Source organism: Cryptotermes secundus, unplaced genomic scaffold (assembly GCF_002891405.2).
Source record: "Cryptotermes secundus unplaced genomic scaffold, Csec_1.0 scaffold15, whole genome shotgun sequence".
Lineage (NCBI taxonomy): Eukaryota > Metazoa > Arthropoda > Insecta > Blattodea > Kalotermitidae > Cryptotermes > Cryptotermes secundus.
This window is the reverse complement of record NW_019721514.1, coordinates 513276-533020: the sequence shown is the minus strand read 5'-3', so window position 1 is coordinate 533020 and position 19745 is coordinate 513276. Positions and strand designations below refer to the sequence as shown.

General features: G+C 39.5%; 2 protein-coding genes across 7 annotated transcripts in view; both read right to left on the bottom strand.

Moving 5' to 3' along the window:
- LOC111875402 (protein Gawky) overlaps window positions 1-2116 on the bottom strand; it is a 76870-nt gene extending 74754 nt beyond the window's left edge. Inside the window, exon 1 of the mRNA XM_023871628.2 lies at window positions 1987-2116. The gene's annotated coding sequence lies outside the window, so the exon portion shown is untranslated. The remainder of the gene's footprint in view (window positions 1-1986) is intronic.
- A 4698-nt stretch (window positions 2117-6814) lies between these two features.
- The window catches only part of LOC111875405 (putative RNA-binding protein Luc7-like 2), a 28015-nt gene continuing 15084 nt past the window's right edge, over window positions 6815-19745 (bottom strand). For 4 of the 6 annotated variants that reach the window (XM_023871630.2, XM_023871635.2, XM_023871633.2 and 1 more), the window contains 5 exons: window positions 15506-15724; window positions 14073-14285; window positions 13183-13433; window positions 12242-12352; window positions 6815-7689 (listed from right to left, as the gene is read on the bottom strand). In XM_023871630.2, coding sequence (XP_023727398.1) covers window positions 7653-7689; window positions 12242-12352; window positions 13183-13433; window positions 14073-14285; window positions 15506-15724 — 831 coding nt within the window. In that variant the 3' untranslated portion in view covers window positions 6815-7652. Of the gene's footprint in view, window positions 10982-12241; window positions 12353-13182; window positions 13434-14072; window positions 14286-15505; window positions 15725-19745 lie in introns of all 6 variants that reach the window. The other 2 variants (XM_023871632.2, XM_023871631.2) reach the window with 2 other exon arrangements.

Below are 19745 nucleotides of genomic sequence, written 5' to 3'. Positions count from 1 at the left end.
GTAAGTAGTATGCTTCCAAATCAGAACCCTATATTATGGGGTAAAAAGTTATAGCTCGCTTGCGGACTAAAACCACGGACTTGGTTTGTTTGAGAGATATCACATTTGCATATGATATGTTAAGTTGCACATATTACACTGTGTAACAGTTCTAACAAATAGTGACACATAATGATGGTCTTGTAAACAGGTAGATAATAAATGGGTTACATTATGGACAGAACTACAGTGTTGAAATGAAGAGTATATTAATGCAACTGGATGCTTAAATACAATATTTAAAAGGAAACAATGATACATACAAACATACGAGTATATATAAACATTGGCATTCAAAACTATATTAACTCATCTATAAGATCATCTAATCCTCATAGAAGCATGGCTAAACGAATGAAAAATCAAGGTAAATGAATCAAAGTCCACACAAACAACTTCCACCCTCCAAAAAGGCACTTGCCCCACAGCGCAAATAAATCACATCAACATACAACCAAAAGAACAGGTCAAATACCTAGGATTAACTTTTGACAGCAAACTAATCTGGAGACAGCACATAATTAAGAAAAGAAAACAGATGGACCAAAAAATCAAAGAACTCAACTGGCTCATAGGAAGAAAACCCCACCTCTCCATTGAAAACAAGTTACTAATCTACAAAACAGTCATCAAGCCTATATGGACATACGGCACAAAACTCTGGGGCTGCGCCAGCAAATCCAACATTGCCATTAAACAGCGTGCCCAGTCCAAAATACTCCAATCCATCATGAATGCATCATCGTATGTATCCAACCACACCCTACATACAGATCTAAAAACGCCTTACATAATGGAAGTCATCCAAGAAAACAGCACCAAATACTTCAGCAAAGTAGAAAATCACTCCAACCCACTTCTTCAACAACTACTACAACCTCATGAAAATCAAAGACTCAAAAGAAGTTGGCCATCAGATCCGCACATGCCAGAAGAGTGTACAGTAAATAGTTATTAAATTGTACACCAGTCAGCACACTGACTTATAGATTGTACAATCTGATTGTCAATAAAGGAAAAAAGAAACTATATTACCTAATAAGTTTAGGCAACATTATTAAATAATAGCAAACACACTGCCATCTGCCTGGTTCACAGCCGAAACAGTCGCCTTAATTATTATTTCGGAATGTTTGTGGTATTCCATTTAAACGTGACAGAATGTTTTCACATCAGAATATGACGCATTACTATAAACTGCATTTCTGTTGAGTCTAAATAGTTTGATAAATACTATTTTCTGGTTTGTGCCACCATGGTCCTGTAAAAGTTTACATACATTTCAGAGGAACATATAAGTACTACCTCATACCTTTAGGGTCAAAGAGTAATTTTTACCTTACCCAAAATGTTTAACTCCAACATAAGCTCAGTTCACTAACACTAAATATCCAGTTTTGAAAGTACACATTCATTACGATGGTTATTAAACCGCACTGTCTACCTTAATAGTGCACTGGGTTATAATCCAACAGGTGATCTCAATGGTTAACATATGTCTCATATTTGGAAAATACCACGTTCTAGCCTGTTCATACTGAAATAAAAATTAGCACGATAAAAACCACCATGTTCACTTCCAAACTTTTCCATTAAAGTGATGTTTACTCTATGGTTAGGGATGCTGACATGAACTCAAATCTGGCAACACTGCATACTAATTCCCCTTACTTCCCGCTGCCGTCAATTCACGACCCTTCCTATCAAACATTCATAATAAATCTGTTCCATATAGTAATGATTTTTACTTTTCAAAAAAGTAAAGCCTTTACACACCTCAACACCATTATATTACAGTTCTGACGCTTAATTAATTGAACAAAAATTTACGCTCAAGACGTTTACCAGAGCTACACAAGTTGGACATTCACTACAAATGAAAAGATTATTATTCGCTTACATAATGAATATTTTCTACAAATTCCATATATATGGAAGTATACGTACCATATAGAGGAAATATTGCAATGAAGCGTAGTAATTCTCAATTCACATACTAAATACAGCTTTATTCCTTACGAATTACGACATCCCAACACAAACGAGACACCATTGCAAAGATTATGACCTTCTTGCATTCTTGCACTTTCCAATTTACTACGCGGATCGGACAACAGATTGCACTACGTTCTGGTTCATGCCTGTGCTACCATCTACACAAAAGCACTGTAACGATTGAGGAAGTCATATGCGTCATATGGGTTATATGCGAAAGTACGTTAGAGGAGAACTGATAGTAATATCGATCTTTGTATTAATATGTATATTTGCATTAATTACCTTCAGCAGAAACACAAGTATTTTATAAAGGATTACTTCATTACATTTCTAACCCTCTACACCCCTGTCTCAGAAACTAGAGTCTCAAGGGCATTTTTGAAAACTGAAAGTTAAGCATTAGTGAAGTACCAAACGTCTCTAGTATGTATGTTTCATTTTTACCACCACAATACCGCCGTCGTTTCTTTAAAAGTACAAGAACACTGCATTTCTACTCTTAAGTCTGCTTCCCGAGAACATGCAACACAATTTAAATCAAGCATACAGAAACAGATGACATAGCAATAGGACCGGCTCGACAATCCGCGTTACATTCTCTAAAGAACGAGTCTTTTATACAACGTAAACCTTTTCAAAACTTTGTCTTGCGAGGGCACACTTCATGCCGAGAGCCATTTATGAACCCTTATCAAAACCTTATCCTCCAAAACAATGGTAGTCTGTCATGGGGTCATAATTACCATGGCCATGACAGTTGAATAACAATTGTAGTCCTGAAACCCAAACACTGAGTTATATAATACGAGCTTTACAAGCAACTCACCAAAATCACTTCATACCATGAGCAAGTGTTGCAGCAGCACCCACAACTGTCCTGATATAAAGTTGCTCAGGTTACAATACATTATGCTATACACAGCTGCAAAGTTCCTACATAAACCAAACACTTGACGCCAATCAGCGGAATGGACTTTCACTTCGTTCTTCTTTGTAAATACATGGTGATCAACACTACGGAACCAGTAAAGACCATGCAATATTATGAAAATGAGTTCCTATCACACATGCAGTTAGAAACTCATGAGCTCACAATGCAATGATCGCTTTTAAATGCATACTTGTCATTCCTTGAGGCATTTCTATATGTGGGGGAGATATAATTCTGAAGCGCCACTTCAACACTTGATGTAAACTAACTCCATGAAGCAGAGCCCTCCTTGAGCAGCAGCCAGTCACTCATATAAGTTACAATATCCGACTTAACATTTTCCTCCCACTTACATCTGGGGTTGGGGTAACGTTCCCACCTCATGACTCAAGGTACGCGGGTTCAACCCCGGCGGAGGTCGTGGAATTTATAAGGCCGGAAAAATTCAGGGAACAAGTCCAGCGGGAGGGACTCTAAGCCGTTGATCCCGTGTCGTAGCTTTACGGCACGTAAAAGAACCTCATGTCTCAAGGAGACCTCCGAGCCAAATTGTAGGGCATTTCCCGCTCAACAGTAGTTTCTAACGCCTCTGGTAGATGGGAGAAGCATCAAAGGTACCGCTGAGCCAGTAGAGGCCGAACTTGCTGGCTGAGTCGGGGCTGATGGCACGCACCAGTACCGGTAGGGTATAGAGACTGGTAGAATATCAAAAAGGGGAATGTACAATAGATCAAACTGGTCGCAGTGCATGGGGAAACCCACCCCCTCCAATAATAATAAAATAATACATCTGGGGTTTCCTAGTGGTCTCCTCCCTTCTGCCTCTAACCAAAAACCTATATAAATTTCTTCCCCTCTGTGCTTGTTGCACACACTAGCCATCTCACCTTCCCTGGCATTCCAGATTTGGGGGGGGGGGGAAATTCTCAAACTTCTTATGTCATCCTTCTTCTATCCAAATATGCTAGTATTTCAGCATCTTGCTGCATTAGCTCATCACTTGACATACACATGCACACACCTCTACATGCAGCTTTACAGGTTATTGGTTGAATCACCACCTAGTCCATGCTTTTGTGTAAATTCAAAGCCACTTTCTGGTCTCAAATGGCCATATGACTTCCATAAATTGTTACATTGTATTCTCAAGCGGTTAGTCACTGGCTTCACACCGCAGTGGCCCGGGTTCGATCCCAGGTCTGGTCAAGTGGGATTTGCGGTGGACAAAGTGGCACTAGGGCAGATTTTCTCCAAGTACTTCAGTTTCCTCTGCCAATCTTCATTCCACCAATTGCTCCACACTCACCCTCACCTAAAATCTGGGGCTGGGACAATAGGCCAGAAGTGGCCGTAGTACAAGGGACTTAGTCCCACACCACTAGCAATAAAAAATATATATAAAAAACACTGTATTACAGTAATACTAAATCAGGAGTGTCACAGATCGGTAAAGTATATTATTTAAACTAAATTTGGTAGCTGTTAAAATTTAATGTATAAGATGGCTCTTGAAAATACTGTTTTAAAATGATGAAAAATGGTGTATTAAACGTCATGACATATACTTTCTTGCATTCTGCATTCCAGTCTCCTCAGTGAGATATTCTCCACAGCAGCCAGTTCTAAATACCTTCTATTTTCTTCACTTAATGTCAGAGAACAAGTTTCTCACCCATACAACACTGCAGGAAAAATTATAGTTCTGTATACCAGTATTTTTAATTTTCACATCTGCAGTGGGAATTTTGTGTTCACAGTGCCAAAATACATACTACTGTAAACGGGGGAAGTAAAATATAGGAGGCCACAGAGCCTTCTGTTGGAATAGGAGGCATAACTGATACAGGAGGAGAGAACACAATACTTATCATACAGTGTCCTCGCTATGACTATGTGGCAAAATTGTGAAAGTTGTACAATAAACTATTACACATACTGATTCACTCTTAAGACATTTATATATCATGTGGGAAATTTCCATTGTCAACTTTTAACTGTGAGCACATAAAAAGTCAAAGATTACTTGCATTAAACCGAACCTTTCTCCACCCTTATGCTTGAAACAGCCTTCATCACTACCATTCTGAATAACAGATCAACTACAGTGACCTAAGATTTCAGTACTAAATCCTAGATACCTATGCAATTCTTACAACCATAACCTAAGCACTTAACAAGAAAAATTACAAACTTACCTTTTGCCAGACCAGTGTATGTGAAATGTAAGCTATGCAAAAAAGCACAGGAGGAATCACAGGATAAACTATTATCAAGAATATGTCCAAAAACAGTTACTAACCTAATTGCTTGTTAGCAATTGTTAGTGAGAGAAATTTATTTATGAATGGAATAACTCTAAATGGAAAGTCAACTGATCAGAAAATAGCTCAAAACTTTGTATTATAAAATGAATATTATGAATATGATCCCAAAACAATGGGAAATAAACTATACAGAATGTTTTAAACCAATGCTCACATATCAAAACATGGGTACCCTTATAAACAGAACAAAAAGCAAAATCCAAAGAAATGTATATGAAGTTTCAAAGCATTACTGTCCCCCCCCCCCCAAAAAGGGGGGGGGGCAACAGAACTACAAATGAAATGTTTATAGCAGTTACAATTGAAAATAAATAAGGACAAAAGGAGAAATTATGATGGTCTGGCTATGGACAGAACAAGACTTGAGACAGGTAATAGAACTAAATTTTTTAAGAAAGACACTTATGGAATGACCAAGAACAAGGCAATTCAGCCAGGTTTCAGAAGGCACATGAAGAGAATCAAAAGCTGGCATGAAATTGAGACAGAAACATTGCATGAAGAAAGAAAGGACTGTAGAATTTTCATTCATCAGCCTGTATACAAAATGCATTAAAACATGTAATTCATTGGAATACACTTCTTTTAAATCAATGTCTGATTTGCCACATGCCAATGCTACAATGAGGCAAAAAGAATTTACATAGTTGAGTGACTGAGAAGTTGTAACGGATATGGAAGGAAATATCTGTGGCCTTATCAAGGTTCTGTCCCAGCACTTTCCTAGAGAAAAAGCATTAAGAACCTCAACCAGGAGAGTAATGCCTCAGCCACGATACGAACCAAGCACAAGTCTAGAGCATTACCTCCAGTCTAAACTGTTCATTTATTATTTGCATCATTCAGCTCTCCTGATGACACGGACATATTTGAAGTGAAGCGTGCAACTTCAGCCATGAACACTGTGGTAGCAGCACACCAACAATTATCAACAAATCTGCCCAACATGTCAACTACACGCAGATGAGAACAGTACTAACCGTTGATACGATGAATCATCCAATTCTAGCTTTACATCAAAGTGCAGTATTTTCTTTCTGGGTGTAATGCTTAATATTCTGAGAATCATCCATTTCCTTTCAGTATGACCAGAATAAGAGAAAAATTATGAAGAGTTCTATTTTCTAGGATATAACACTGTGAAGTCTCTTGAAAGTCAACCAACATTTCAGATAACATCCTTAGCTTTGCTTGCTAACTGCTTCATGGTGATTTCTTGACGTATTATTTGATCCTGAAGACGAGTTGACTTTTAACAGCCTACACAACATTATATCCCACAAGCTAGAACTCTTCATGTGTTTCATACATCACCCTTGTTATAAAAAGTGAACACCTATTTGATTTTTTAGATATAATTTTAACTTTTGGAGTGGCAGTATAGACACAAATTGGTCCTTGTGCACAGTTTATGAGATGGCCGCATACATCCTTTACTATGGTAATTATTTTATTTTACACATCTAGCCGACTGTGACATGCATCACATGCAAGGAAAAACAGTATCAAAATAAAACAATCATTCAAAATAATAAACTAATTATTATGCAACACAAGTTATTGAGAATTACAGAGTAACTATTACACACACTGAGTATATACAAGTCACTATAACAAGCAACTATATCCTTTATTCATATAAAATAAGGTGTCAACACATTTACAATGAAACACTGAATGGATATCATCTAACTCCACTTTGGTACCATTGTTTGTGTGAAAAGCAACGACTCTATCAGTACACTCCAAATACCCAATTTCACGGCATGGTTTATCCATTACACTTTATTACACAACTACATCAAAGACAGATTTTAAATCACAGTAAAACAATTTCTGAAGCATAAAGCACTGAAAATAAATATTTTCCAATACAGTATATATATTTATGATACACAACTGTATCCTTACAGGAAATGACATTACACATAACCAAGTTCACTTTAGAACCTGTGAGAGAAGAAAGGGGAGGAGGGAGAACCTGCACAATCCTTGAAAATTTTAATCTCAATTTACACGGATTATGATTTCTTGATGTCTTGCAGAACATGAAGTTAGCAACCATACAAATACTGAATCCTTAAGAAAACGCAGTCAGCTGCTGCCATAAAACTTTATGTATAACCAATCACAATCAGTTCAACAGTGACAATGACTGCATCTGCCGCAAGTTTGATGATAGCACTGAACCTAAAATCTAATATAATTACTACTCACTTTTAAATTTATATTCATTGAAATCTTCCAATTCAGATTTCATATGACGATCTTCTCTATTCACACAGTTCATTGTCCAACTCCAGGATAATTCCCTACTTCATAACACAAGCATCTGTAAGGTTTCATACTTTTACTGCCCGCTATTCACTGTCTCTGCGACTCCGGGATGACTCCCTACTTCATAAGAAAAATAACTATCAGAATGGACACGTCCACAATTTTACAACCATACTGTACAGCAGAATCTTGATTATGGCACGCACGCACACACACTGTACCTCCTCACATCCACAAAATCAAATTCACAAGCCAACCTTGGTCTTCATCCACAACTTACATAACCAATCTAGATATAACGTTTTCAGTAGTGACTAGGAAGATCTGACATCATGCAGTCTAAGTCTTAGCTGACGTTTCAGTGGAATTCTTCAGAGGGGGCTAACAAGCCATGTACAAAATCAAAAAGATGTGAGCAGGGTGAACAAAGCACAGTAAACTTCATTCATACATAGTCCTGTAAAGGGCCCCCAGAGAGAATGAAAAGGAGTAAAGAGAGCTACTAGCATTGCCCCTGTAAAGGGCTGTGTCCCCCTTTCGCCCCCTCCCCTGTGCCTACAACCACTGCCACTCTCTTCGTGCATCCATAGCTCCCATTGGTCATGTCATGCCACTATTTCCCTGTCTTCTCTCATCTCTCCAATTTCACAAACATGGCCCCATTCAGTTCCTCCCCTCCTTGCTCCCACTGGCCCTCTCTGGGAGCCCTCATAATCCTATATATGAACCAGGTTTCTATGCACAACTTGCTGCACTTTCTCTTGCTTCTTGCTGACAGCTTCCTCAGTTTATTCACTCACCATGAAAATGGACCCAATACAAACAAACTCTGTGGTTTTAGTCTGCAAGCGAACTAGCGACCGTCGCTTGTCAGCAAAGTTAGTGCCCAATACATACTTCCAAAATACTGAAAAACTTCAATTGGACTGCATGGTGTTACACTGCACAAGATGAACTCCTTATACAACCATATTTATGAAAATTACCTGCTTTACTTTCTACAAGAGTCAGTAAATAAGTCATAAATGGAAGTAAAGCAGCTGTAACGGACGTAACAGGTTTCCTATGTCTATCACTAGGCAGCAGCACAGTCCAGCTGCATGAAAGTCTAGATAGCAGACTCGCATGCACATGTTCAGAGGCTGGTTTCAGTAGTCAAAATGGTGACAATGCTTGAGGACAATAATACCGAAGAGCAGTGTTCTTTTTGAGCATTTTTTGTGGGTAAAAGGACTCAATACAAAGGACATTCATAAAGAAACGTTTCCTGTTTAAGGTGGGAAGAGTTTGTCATGTAAAGAGGTTCACATTGGCATCAAGAAATTCTGTCAAGGATTTTTGAAAGTTCAGTTCAGGCCCAACCAGATTCAAAAGGGGCTGAAACAACAGTAAAAAAACTTCTATGCTGCAGGTTTTGACACACTGGTAAAGAGATCAGACCCATGTACCAATGCTGGTGGATATGTTGAGAAGTAAATATTTTTTCCAGGTTCAGATATCATGTCTTTACACATTGTATCCATTTGTGACCGATTTACTGGCTCTCCCTCATATATGTATGTAAAAAAAAAAGTCTGCATTACATTTGTGCATTCAAATTACCATGGTAGAAAAAACAATTACTTCCAAAAGTGGTAACTCTTCCACATCTGGCTCGGTGATGAGTTCTTGTGAATATTACACTGACCTTTCAGGTTACGTTAAAGACAATGAAATTTGTTGGCTAACTGAAGATGATTAGTGTCTCAAGAACAACCCTACTTAAATAACCAGATTGTGTTTAATGTATTTACAAACTAAAACTAACTTCCTTGTTCAGTAGCCAGCCAAGTGCTGGATCACAGATAATGCCCATATTTAACTACCAAGGATGTAATAATGTGCTGCCTCTTCTGGACTGTCACAAAACCCTAGAGGTTCACATATGAGCGTTACGCAAATGGTGGAATTTTCTGTGCTACTAAAACCAATATCCTTATTGTGGAAGCAGCCAAGCGCCACATCAGAGACAAAGCCCAAAGACCGAGAATGTTATGCATGTCATATGATCAGACCTATCGTACATCTCGGGGAGATGGTGATAAAACGAGTATGAAGCAATGGTAGAATGATAACATGCAGGGGACAACTGAAGAAACTTGGAGGAAAACCTGCTCCAGCACAAAAATGTACAGATTAATTGCTTTTTAAAGCAGTAAAAAAGTGTATAAATCCAACAAAATCATTATAACATTTTCTCCAATAACAAGCAAGCAACCTTATGTTTCATTGTATCATGACTGTTCTGTAAGTATTAATATTTTGATGTGGATATATGGTGTACAGTATATGAAAGAGAGTTTATGATCCGACTATTTGTGGATTATCTGTAAAAGAGCGCATTAAAAATCAGCCTTCATGCATTATTAGAAAACAGGTTGAACTAGAAACGAAAACTGGGGAAAATGAAGAGTCTTCATATGGAGTTCTCAATATATATTATACATTAAATGCATTGTACATGTGTGTGCACGCACACTTTTCTCTGACAAGCAAGAAACTTGGGCAAACTCTGTCCTGATTTTGAGATTTTATTCCTTAGTGGTAAAACAATTTCTAATATGTAACTCATTCACCCAGTGACATGAGAGCGACAGACAGTACTGGATGGTTTGAAGGACAATCACCTTTTCAAAACAGTGCACCATTACCTCTTGAATTCAGTCTGTATTTAGGATAGAATAACTACATAATCAGGAATCCACTGTACATAACAAATATACAAACATTCTACAAGACTCTACTACATGATATACCACAGAACCTGCACACAAATTTTCCACAATCAGTTACAGAATAGTGACTGCTTTACTATGAATAAAAATGTGTATCACATGACATACGTTTTCAGGTTTTCACAGCAGTGACTGTTCAGACTGTGGTCTTCCGGGTTGACACTCTCTAGTTTTGCAGGCAGATACAAATGTTTAGAAGGAAAATTCTCCCTCCAGGTCTTAAGTGTCTAAAGTGAGGAAATCGTTTCAGTTATATAGACATGTTGCAAGGAAGGTAATCTCTCTAACCCATGAGGGGATGAGGAAATGGAACCCACTAATGGCCAATGCAACTGATAGGCATGAAATAAGCACTTTAGAGGGCACAATGCTGTTTTCTGCCAGAGGAGGGGAAATGAACTAAGAAGAAAGACAACACAGGCCACAATACTGCATCCCTGAGAAGCAGTTTTCCTACCTACCATTTCTACAGTACCAAATACTGCAAAACCTTCGTTAAGTATACCTACCAAAGAGTGTAAAATGAAGCATTAACTTTTGCCTTTTCCTACCCACATTTTATTTGATTTTCTTACTTACGTCTAATTGCAACCACAGAGGCGAGCTATGGACTGCCAGGACCAGACCAGGAACTCAAGCTGTACAAAATGCAAAGGTGGTGGTCATGAGTTCCTTAATGGAAAATAAATACTGGAAGAAAAACACTCCACCCTTAAAAATGCAATGATATTGCACATACTTCCTCATACATGACTAACCTTCACTGTTACTTTGGAAACAAAATCCAAACTTCCATGGGAAACTGCTCTTGGCTGCTGAATACTGAACAAGAACAAAATCAATCTGACCACTAACTCCAGTCTTCAGAGAAATGACATTTCATTTTCAGAACCCTGGTGCAAGAAGATACTGCTTATCCAGTTTCATTATGAAGATGGTGTACATAAATTATGGCCATTTGGCCAAAATGTGGTCTGGTCTCTATTTTTGGAGGCAGCAAGCTTATATTCACCAGGTATCAACCCATGACAGATGAACTCCTGAATAACAAACACAAATAAAATCCTGCCAACTGTTCAGGCACTAGAGAGGTAAACATCCATACATACAGCTACAATGACAACATACCAAAAAAAACCATAGTTTCAAATTCTGGGGGCTCAGAACATGTGTATCTCTCACAATCTCTAAATTTAATTTGGCCATCACAACACTTTCTCATATATAATACATAAATGAGAAAGTACAAAGGCAAGAAAATTAATCATGCCTCAATCAACTACGTAGTGGCAACACGCCTTATGTAATCATTGCCAAGTACCTCACTTCTGTGTGTGGTAGTAACGTTCAGAGGACAGAATGAATGAACTTTTATGTTTTTTAAAACATATTCTTAGGGTAAGAATTCGTTAAATATTTTCTAATACTAACGGTAAAACGTTTCAATAACCAGTCAAATACAGACCTGAAAGAGAATTTCAACCATTTCTTCACAGCATGCTGAATTCAGAATCTGGCCCAACTAAACCTGTCCTGAACATAAACACTGAACAGTCTCTGCTACTCCAACTCTTCTGTGAACACAGTTCCTACAGTCAGAAAACTTTTCAAATACTTAATCACGCCTGTGAAAAATGTGTACTTTTTGGGTCTAGGTCAATACATCTTGCACGACAAGCTGGACTGCAGGCATCAGAAGAACCTGCCAGAAATGAGCAGCTCAGCAAGTCCACACGTGGAAAAAATATACGTCCCACAGAAAACTCCTTCAGTCATACATGCATTCAATGTCCAAGCTGGAAATCTTGTAGAGCAGGTCCTACTGCACATCAGAGTAAGATGTAAATTTGTAACATAATTCTATCAGCATTCAACACGAGGCTCTTGAATCATCTTACCCATCACGCTTCTTATCTCTTGAACGTGAGCGATCCTTCCTGCGGTCTCCAGAACGAGAGCGATGTGACCTCGAGCGTCTGCTGCGGCTACTGCTGCGGGATCTACGTGACCTAAAAAATAAACTCCAAATTACCCATGACTTATAAAATGTGAAAAGGGAAAGGATGGAAAGAACAAATGAGAGTGAAACAGAAATAAATTCAGATGAGCAGCACTCAGTAGAGGTAACAAGAGGATTCATTCATTCATCTGTAATCTTTCAAGATGACAGGTCCAGAGTCTCTTCCAAAACAGTTCCTCCACTTGATGCAATCCAGAGCATTCTGCTTCAAATAAAAATATCCTCTTCTGTCCTCAAGGTCATCCAGCATCTCCTTACGTCTTCTGGTCACTTCTGTCGGCCCCTCTATCTTTCCTTCAGTAACTTCTGTTAGAAGGCAGTTACCGCGTAAGATATGACCAATCCAATTAGCCTTCCGAACAAGAGGATATGCGCAAAAAAAAATATAAATGTATAATAGATGAGATGTATATTATATGAAGTGAAATGTGAGTGCAATGCTGGGACATAGAGCCAGGAAATCTAACTCTGGTCCACAAAACATAAACTACAATGGACCTAATGGTATTCAAAATATTTAAATACTGAATAATACCCGGGCATTTAAACCTTTCATATGATAGAAACGAGGAAAGAGCTGGCAATGAACTGAGTATGATATATATAGGCAAATGGAGGCACGGCTCCACTACTCTTTAACCCCAGCCTCAGATGGAGGTGAGTCATCAGTTTCAAGCCCCAGTAGCATTACCAGAAGACCCTGGTACCAATCAACCAGGAGACTGTGACGGTCCCAGAGCCAGTCTGGATGCTGCAGAGGTAAGAAAATTCTCTCTTAATCCCAAACAAGTACAAGAAGAGCAGGACAGCATGAAATACCTGGAACTGTGTGATTTGCTACGTGATCGTGATCTCTTCTCACTGCGACCACGGCTGGAACTCCTGCTGCGCCTGTGTGATCTGTCTCGGTCACGATCCCGACCTCTGTCTCTGTTACTTGAACTACCAACACGATCCCGTTCTCTGTCCTTTACACGTTCACGCTCACGATCTTCACGCTCCCTCTCTCTCTCACGGTCTCTATTGCTCATCTCCTGCCGTTTCTGCTGTTTGCGGCCTTCGACAGTTTTCTGAAACAAACATTCCTCCAATCACATATAACAGCAAAGCACATTCCAAGCTGTTGCGCAAGCAGAAGCGTTTCTACCCTATTGGACATAATCAAAACACGAGCAAAACTTTCACCCCTGTGACTGAGACAATGTGTCAATAGCAACGAAATGATCTAAACCAAAAGAATTCCACAAGACACTCCAGACTGCAGAAATGTATCTCATTCTCATAATGAAATAAAAATGGAATGTAGAACATACCAACAGCAGAACCTGTACTCATCACCTAGCATTGTTATGACAGTTGAATCTACAAGACTCAGGGAAGGAACTCACATGTATAGAGGACAAACTAAAAATAAACTCATGACTTGAATGAAAATCTCATGGAAAGAGCTCACATAAGGAACACAAAGAATAATATTAAAATGGAATTAAGAGTGAATGCTAACACAAGATGCTGCACAATAGCAGAGATGGAAATATGAAATGTCCACATGTGACACACACGACTTATCACTGCAGCTTCACAATGGAAAACACACACTAAAAAATATGAACTTACCAAATATCACAAGGCAGAACTACATAGAAATTTGAACCAAAAGTTACAGAAAGTTAAAGTACATGTTACGACTACTCTTACGTAATGCTTACCTCAAGATCAGACAGCTTTTCTCTGATCTTGATGAATCCCAGATGAAGCTTGCCACCAAAATGATCTGCCAGACGTCGATCATTATCATGAATACCCAGATAAGCAGAGCACACTTCACAGACACGCAGTTTCTGTTGCTGGTAGCTGCTGGCAGGCATCGAGTTGCGATACTCGCCTTCTGCTGCACTCTTTTTCTTACGCAGATCTTCAATCTACAGAAAAAACAATCAAATAAAATCTCATAACAGAGATCCACTTCATCTCATCTAGGGAAAATTCCTTAAAACGACCATTCTTATGATCAACATGTTTGCAAAGCCTTGGTAAAGTGCTTGTAACTATCATTATCAGCAACATACATGAAATGCCCTGAGCGACATACATACATACATACTTGGTGAAACATCCTTATAAACCACCACCTTTGACTTCTACTGGCTGGAAGCAAAAACAATAGAATTTTTGTGAATATAAGCTTATTCCCACATTTGACTTTGTAAAAGGAGGCGTGTAATCTAATGATCATAAAGCAAAATATTTGTCATTACACATACCCCATTTCTGATTCACAACACCTTTTGGGGAGGGGGGGATAACCCAGCATTAAACCAGGGGAGTATACTCGTACGAGTATATACATATGTACTGTTCCCCTAAATCTTCTTAAAATCTGACGATAATTATTTGAACATTAGCCATTACATGATGACTTAAGCATGAAAATAATTGTGTATCTTTAAATTTATTTTCAATTTTGCCAAATTACAGGGGTCTTTCTGGCTGGGTAACTCAAAAGACGTCCCCTCCCCCTCAAGTCAATACAAATAAAAGTATCACCACCATCATAAATCCTCCAAACTTTCATCTCTCTCATGCATAATTACAAATAAACCTTTTACCCCAACTCACATACCCTGAAATGTATATTTGTCATAACACAGTCAACACACAGCATGTATAAAATAACTGGCCCTCATCCAGCACCTGTGAAAGTGCAGCCATTTCCATCCAAAATAGGCAGTTATGTGATTTTACTGTCTGAAGGCCTTCTAACTGACACCTTGGCAGCCCTTGCAACTGCATTTAAAAACAGGGTGAAGTCTCTGCTCTTGCAATGTTATTACAGAAAATGCCCTAGTTTTAGACTTCTTTGTCTAAGTCCATAATGAAATGCATTCTTTGGTCAAAGCTTAACAAAAGGAACACATAATGCTGCCATCTGATGACAAGGCAAAATATCAAAAAACAAGTAATGACTTGAGGGGGGGGATACAAACTCTGGCTTCCACAAGCACTCAAACCAAATACGTGTTTGGTAGCATTACCATAATCTAAGCATGAACTTCAAACCATCCGAAACACAGTAAAGGTGATTGGTGTGGGTGGCAGACACATCTCAGAAAAGCTGTTAATCAGCAATGGCTTAGCTTACCTCTTCCATCAGCTTCATACTCTCCTCCACGAAGCCCTCAGCTCCCAATTGCTCTGCCCTTGCCAACTTCTTGCCAATTTGTTCTGCCAGCTCATGCACTTTGTTAGCTTTCTGGGCAACTTCTGCAGACAACTCCTCCTGAGTCTCAGCTAGACGTTGCTTAGCCAGCTCAGTTCTGCGGTCACAGTCAGCAATGAACGCCTGCAGGTGTTCCATCGCCTAGAAATACAACGTGTAATGGTATGTGTTCATATTTACAGTACTGTTCTGATACAGAAGTATATATTGTAATACATGTATTTATACCATAAACATGAATGTTTACCATTCTATGTTTGAGCAAACACACACAAGCAGAGAACCTACAACACAATTACACCAAGGGCTGAAAGAATCAGCAAAGTATACCAGTTCCAATAACTTTTTAATATATTACAGCTTTGGTTTTAATCAATTAAGTGTAAAACTTCGATCAACATTAATGAATTGTTGAACAAAGCAGTGCAGTAACTCACGAACAACACTTGTATATATTATGTGATGGTCATGAAACTGACTGAAACATGCCATAAACAAGTTAATATGAGTGTAAGTTATATTGACAAAAGGCCACACCATTGCTCAAGCGGTTAGTTGCTGGCTTCCCACTGCGGCAGCCCAGGTTCGATCTCAGGTCTGGTCAAGTGGGATTTGTGGTGGGCANATATATATATATATATATAGACAAAAACTACACCACCTTGGGACTTAACTCAAGTGTTGCATGGAAAGGACTAAAACATTATTATTACACATGCAGTACCAGAAGTCATAAGCACACTTTATCTAATATTAAGCAAAAAGGGTCACATGGTAGCTTGGTTGAGGCATATTCTACAAGCAGGAAGGTCACAGGTTCAATTCCCAATGAGATCATTAGATTTTTCAAATGACCTAATCCTTCCAGCCCCACTATGGCACTGCAGTTAACTCAGCCCCTAACAGAAAGAAAAAAGTACCATGTATCTTCCTGGGACTAAAGGGTGGCTGACATCCCCACTGCCACCTGAGCCAATAGTCTATGAAAATGTGGGAACCTCGATGTCTCATAACCTTATGAGCCTCCACAGCATGTTACAGGGATAGCTTTACATTTCAACATGAATTCAACCAGGTATCACTCTTGAGTTACTGCAGATGTCCAGTCACTAGTTTGCTGGATTGTCCCATCATTCTCACAGTGCTGGCCCTGAACATGATCTATCAATGGCTCCAAAAAGTTGAGATCTGAAGGGGCAAAGCACGTGCTGAAGGTAGAATGAAGCAGCACTTCTCAGCAAAAATTTTCAATTTCCCTGATATCACATGAGCAGTCGGAGGTCATGTTATCATCACCTTTAAGAATGATGTGTCTCCAAATGGCAATTGTCATGAAGAGCACATTACAGTTTGTGGCACAATTCGACATGTTTCCTTTCCACGCAGGAAATGACCAGTGTGCATGTACCTCTCGGCATCCCAGAAAACTCTTCCTGTAACTTTTCCAGCTAAGCGTATTATTATGGCCTTCTTCCTTTTTGGAAATGCAGATTCCAAACTATGCTGTTCTGTTTTGGGATAAAAAGGGTGGACCGTGTTTTGATCGCCAGTCACGATGTTCTGAATAAGTCATCACCTTTGGCAGCATGCCATTGAAGCACAAGCTATGAGACACCCATGTGTGCCCATTTGCCCCCATCCATTAGCAGTCAGTGAAACCAAGGAAAACAATATATATGTTACCGACAATATACAATTACAGACTTTTTGGATATAACACGTCCAAAAGTCAATAACCGTATCAATATATCATTGTCATAACAAGAACAAACTTGCCAGTATCCCAAAGTCTTTACAATCTCCTCCATGGTAATGTTTCCAATGCCAAGTTACACTATGGCTTCGCTAACCATCGCCTATACTCTTCTGTGATATGCACACGAACTTTCTGTTTGCTGTATTCCATGGTGGTGGCTCCTGGTCGACTGCTGTGAGGCAGATAGGCAATGTTTCTCTTGTCATCATTGAAGCATTTCATCCAATGACACACACTACTGGCATACATGCAGGAATCTCCATGGAAATAACAAAGTTGATCAAAGATGTGTGACAGAACAGTTCTCATTAACGGGGCATTTGATCACAGCATGCTCGCAAAGCATCAAAATATTAGCGTACCTGAGCTGGATCTGTATTTCAGGTCACAGATACAGCCATCAACCACATACCCCTAGTCTCGTGTTTATACAGCATGCACGAACCAAAGCTGTTCATTACTTTCAGTATGGCCCCAATATATCACAGTACTTCAAATATAAGACACACATTCTACACACTTTTTACTGCTGAAAAATGTATGTGCTTCTTAAATTTGAGGAATATGCACCTTTCTAATTTTTCTCTACAACTCACAAACAAAATGGATGTATCTTAAATGTGAAACACAGTATATGTTACTGTTTGTCAGTGTACAGTACCGGCAGCATTGTTAAACATGTACAGTTCACATGTGTCTTCACTGATATCTGCAAAACAAAAGTTATTAAGCATCAGAGAATCTTCTTTGTTTGATTCCTCTTTTCTAGCAACAAAGCACAGAGGCTCTGCCAAGAATGAAACCTGCATTTATTAGAAAATTTCTCCCATCCTGAGAACATAAAACAAATTATAATAAAAATGTTTAAAAGAGGTGCTACCCAGGCCAAGATTCAAAGTGAATGCCTCCCAACTATCAACAGACTCAAGAGCATGCTCATGTTAGGACTAGGATCCAAGCAAGCTGTGACATCAACAAAATCAGTGCAGAATACTTCCACCATGTGAACTACACAAAAACATGTATACAGACTTGACTCATCTGAAGGTACGTGTCAGACAGAAATCTGTATGTGGTGATAAAACATTCACACCTCCCTGAATTACAGAATAAAAGGGTTATAGCGTACAATCCAGCTATTAACTACTTAGCCAAGATGGCTGCTGTAATGGTAATACTCTACACTTATACCCAGAAAATGTTTGGTTTGAATATCAGCTGGGAATCTGGATATCCATTTCAATGCTTTCATGGTTTTCCTCAGTCCCACCAGCCTAATGCTGTGAAAGTACCTTGATTAAACCACATCTGCTTCCTTCCAAATCCTTTTCAATTCATCGTTCACCTTACCATTTGACACTATGCAAACCAGAGTACATCATACCTTGTGACAGCCATATTATCACAGGACAGCTGAAAGCCAGAATATTGGGCTCAGAAATGTCTTACATTGTTAGGTAATGGCCGGTATTCATCTTCCACAAGAGACCAGCAGCTTGGTTTGCTCAAGGCAAAGCACAGTTCACTTTGGCCGGCATCAGTACCAAGCAGACCAAGTTCTGCTACATGATTTTGCAGTTGGACCAACGTTACGCTGCAGAAGTAGTGGATATCACCATCTCTCCATGGGAACGAGACCCTTACATGACGCTGAAGACCGAACTGGTGACTCATCTGTCCCCCTCAAGAGAGCAATGCATCCGTCAGTTCCTTACACTCAAGATGGGAGACCGAAAACCATCCCAGACATGCCAGACAACTTCCTCCACAGCATCTGATTCAGCTGGCTATCCCCCAACGTAAGGACCATTCTCGCCGGCCAGCCAGAGAGCAACCTGGACACCGTAGGCCACTGTGTAGACTGCACTGAGGCCATACCACAGCCAGCGCTCATGAGTGTCACGCCACTCTCCAACAGGAACGCACTTGTGCAGTGGATCGAGAATCTCTCTCACCTTCCTCTGTTACACAGCCTACATTGGGGGTTCCCAACCACTGGGAGAACAAATAAACTCTCTACAGAACTGCCAACCTCCCAAAACTGTCAAGTCAGTTCCGCCGTTTCCTGAACATTCTGAACTACTACAGGCAATTTATGCACCATGCGGCAGCACACCAGACACCACCTCACGACATCTTCTCTGGACCCAAAGTCAAGATCTCCCACCCCACCACTTGGACACTGGAGCTACACAAATATTTTGAAAAGTGCAACACAAGTTTGTCATGCACCACTCCAATGGCACACCTCAACACATTCAGGCCACTTGCACTCGTCACAGATGCTTCCACGTCCACCTTGGGTGCTGTGTTGCAGCAACGCGTCAAGAATGCCTGGTGACGAAAAGGGGAGTCTCAAATGTGAGAGTAAAACATGGTCTGAAGTCCCAAGGGACTAGGACCCAA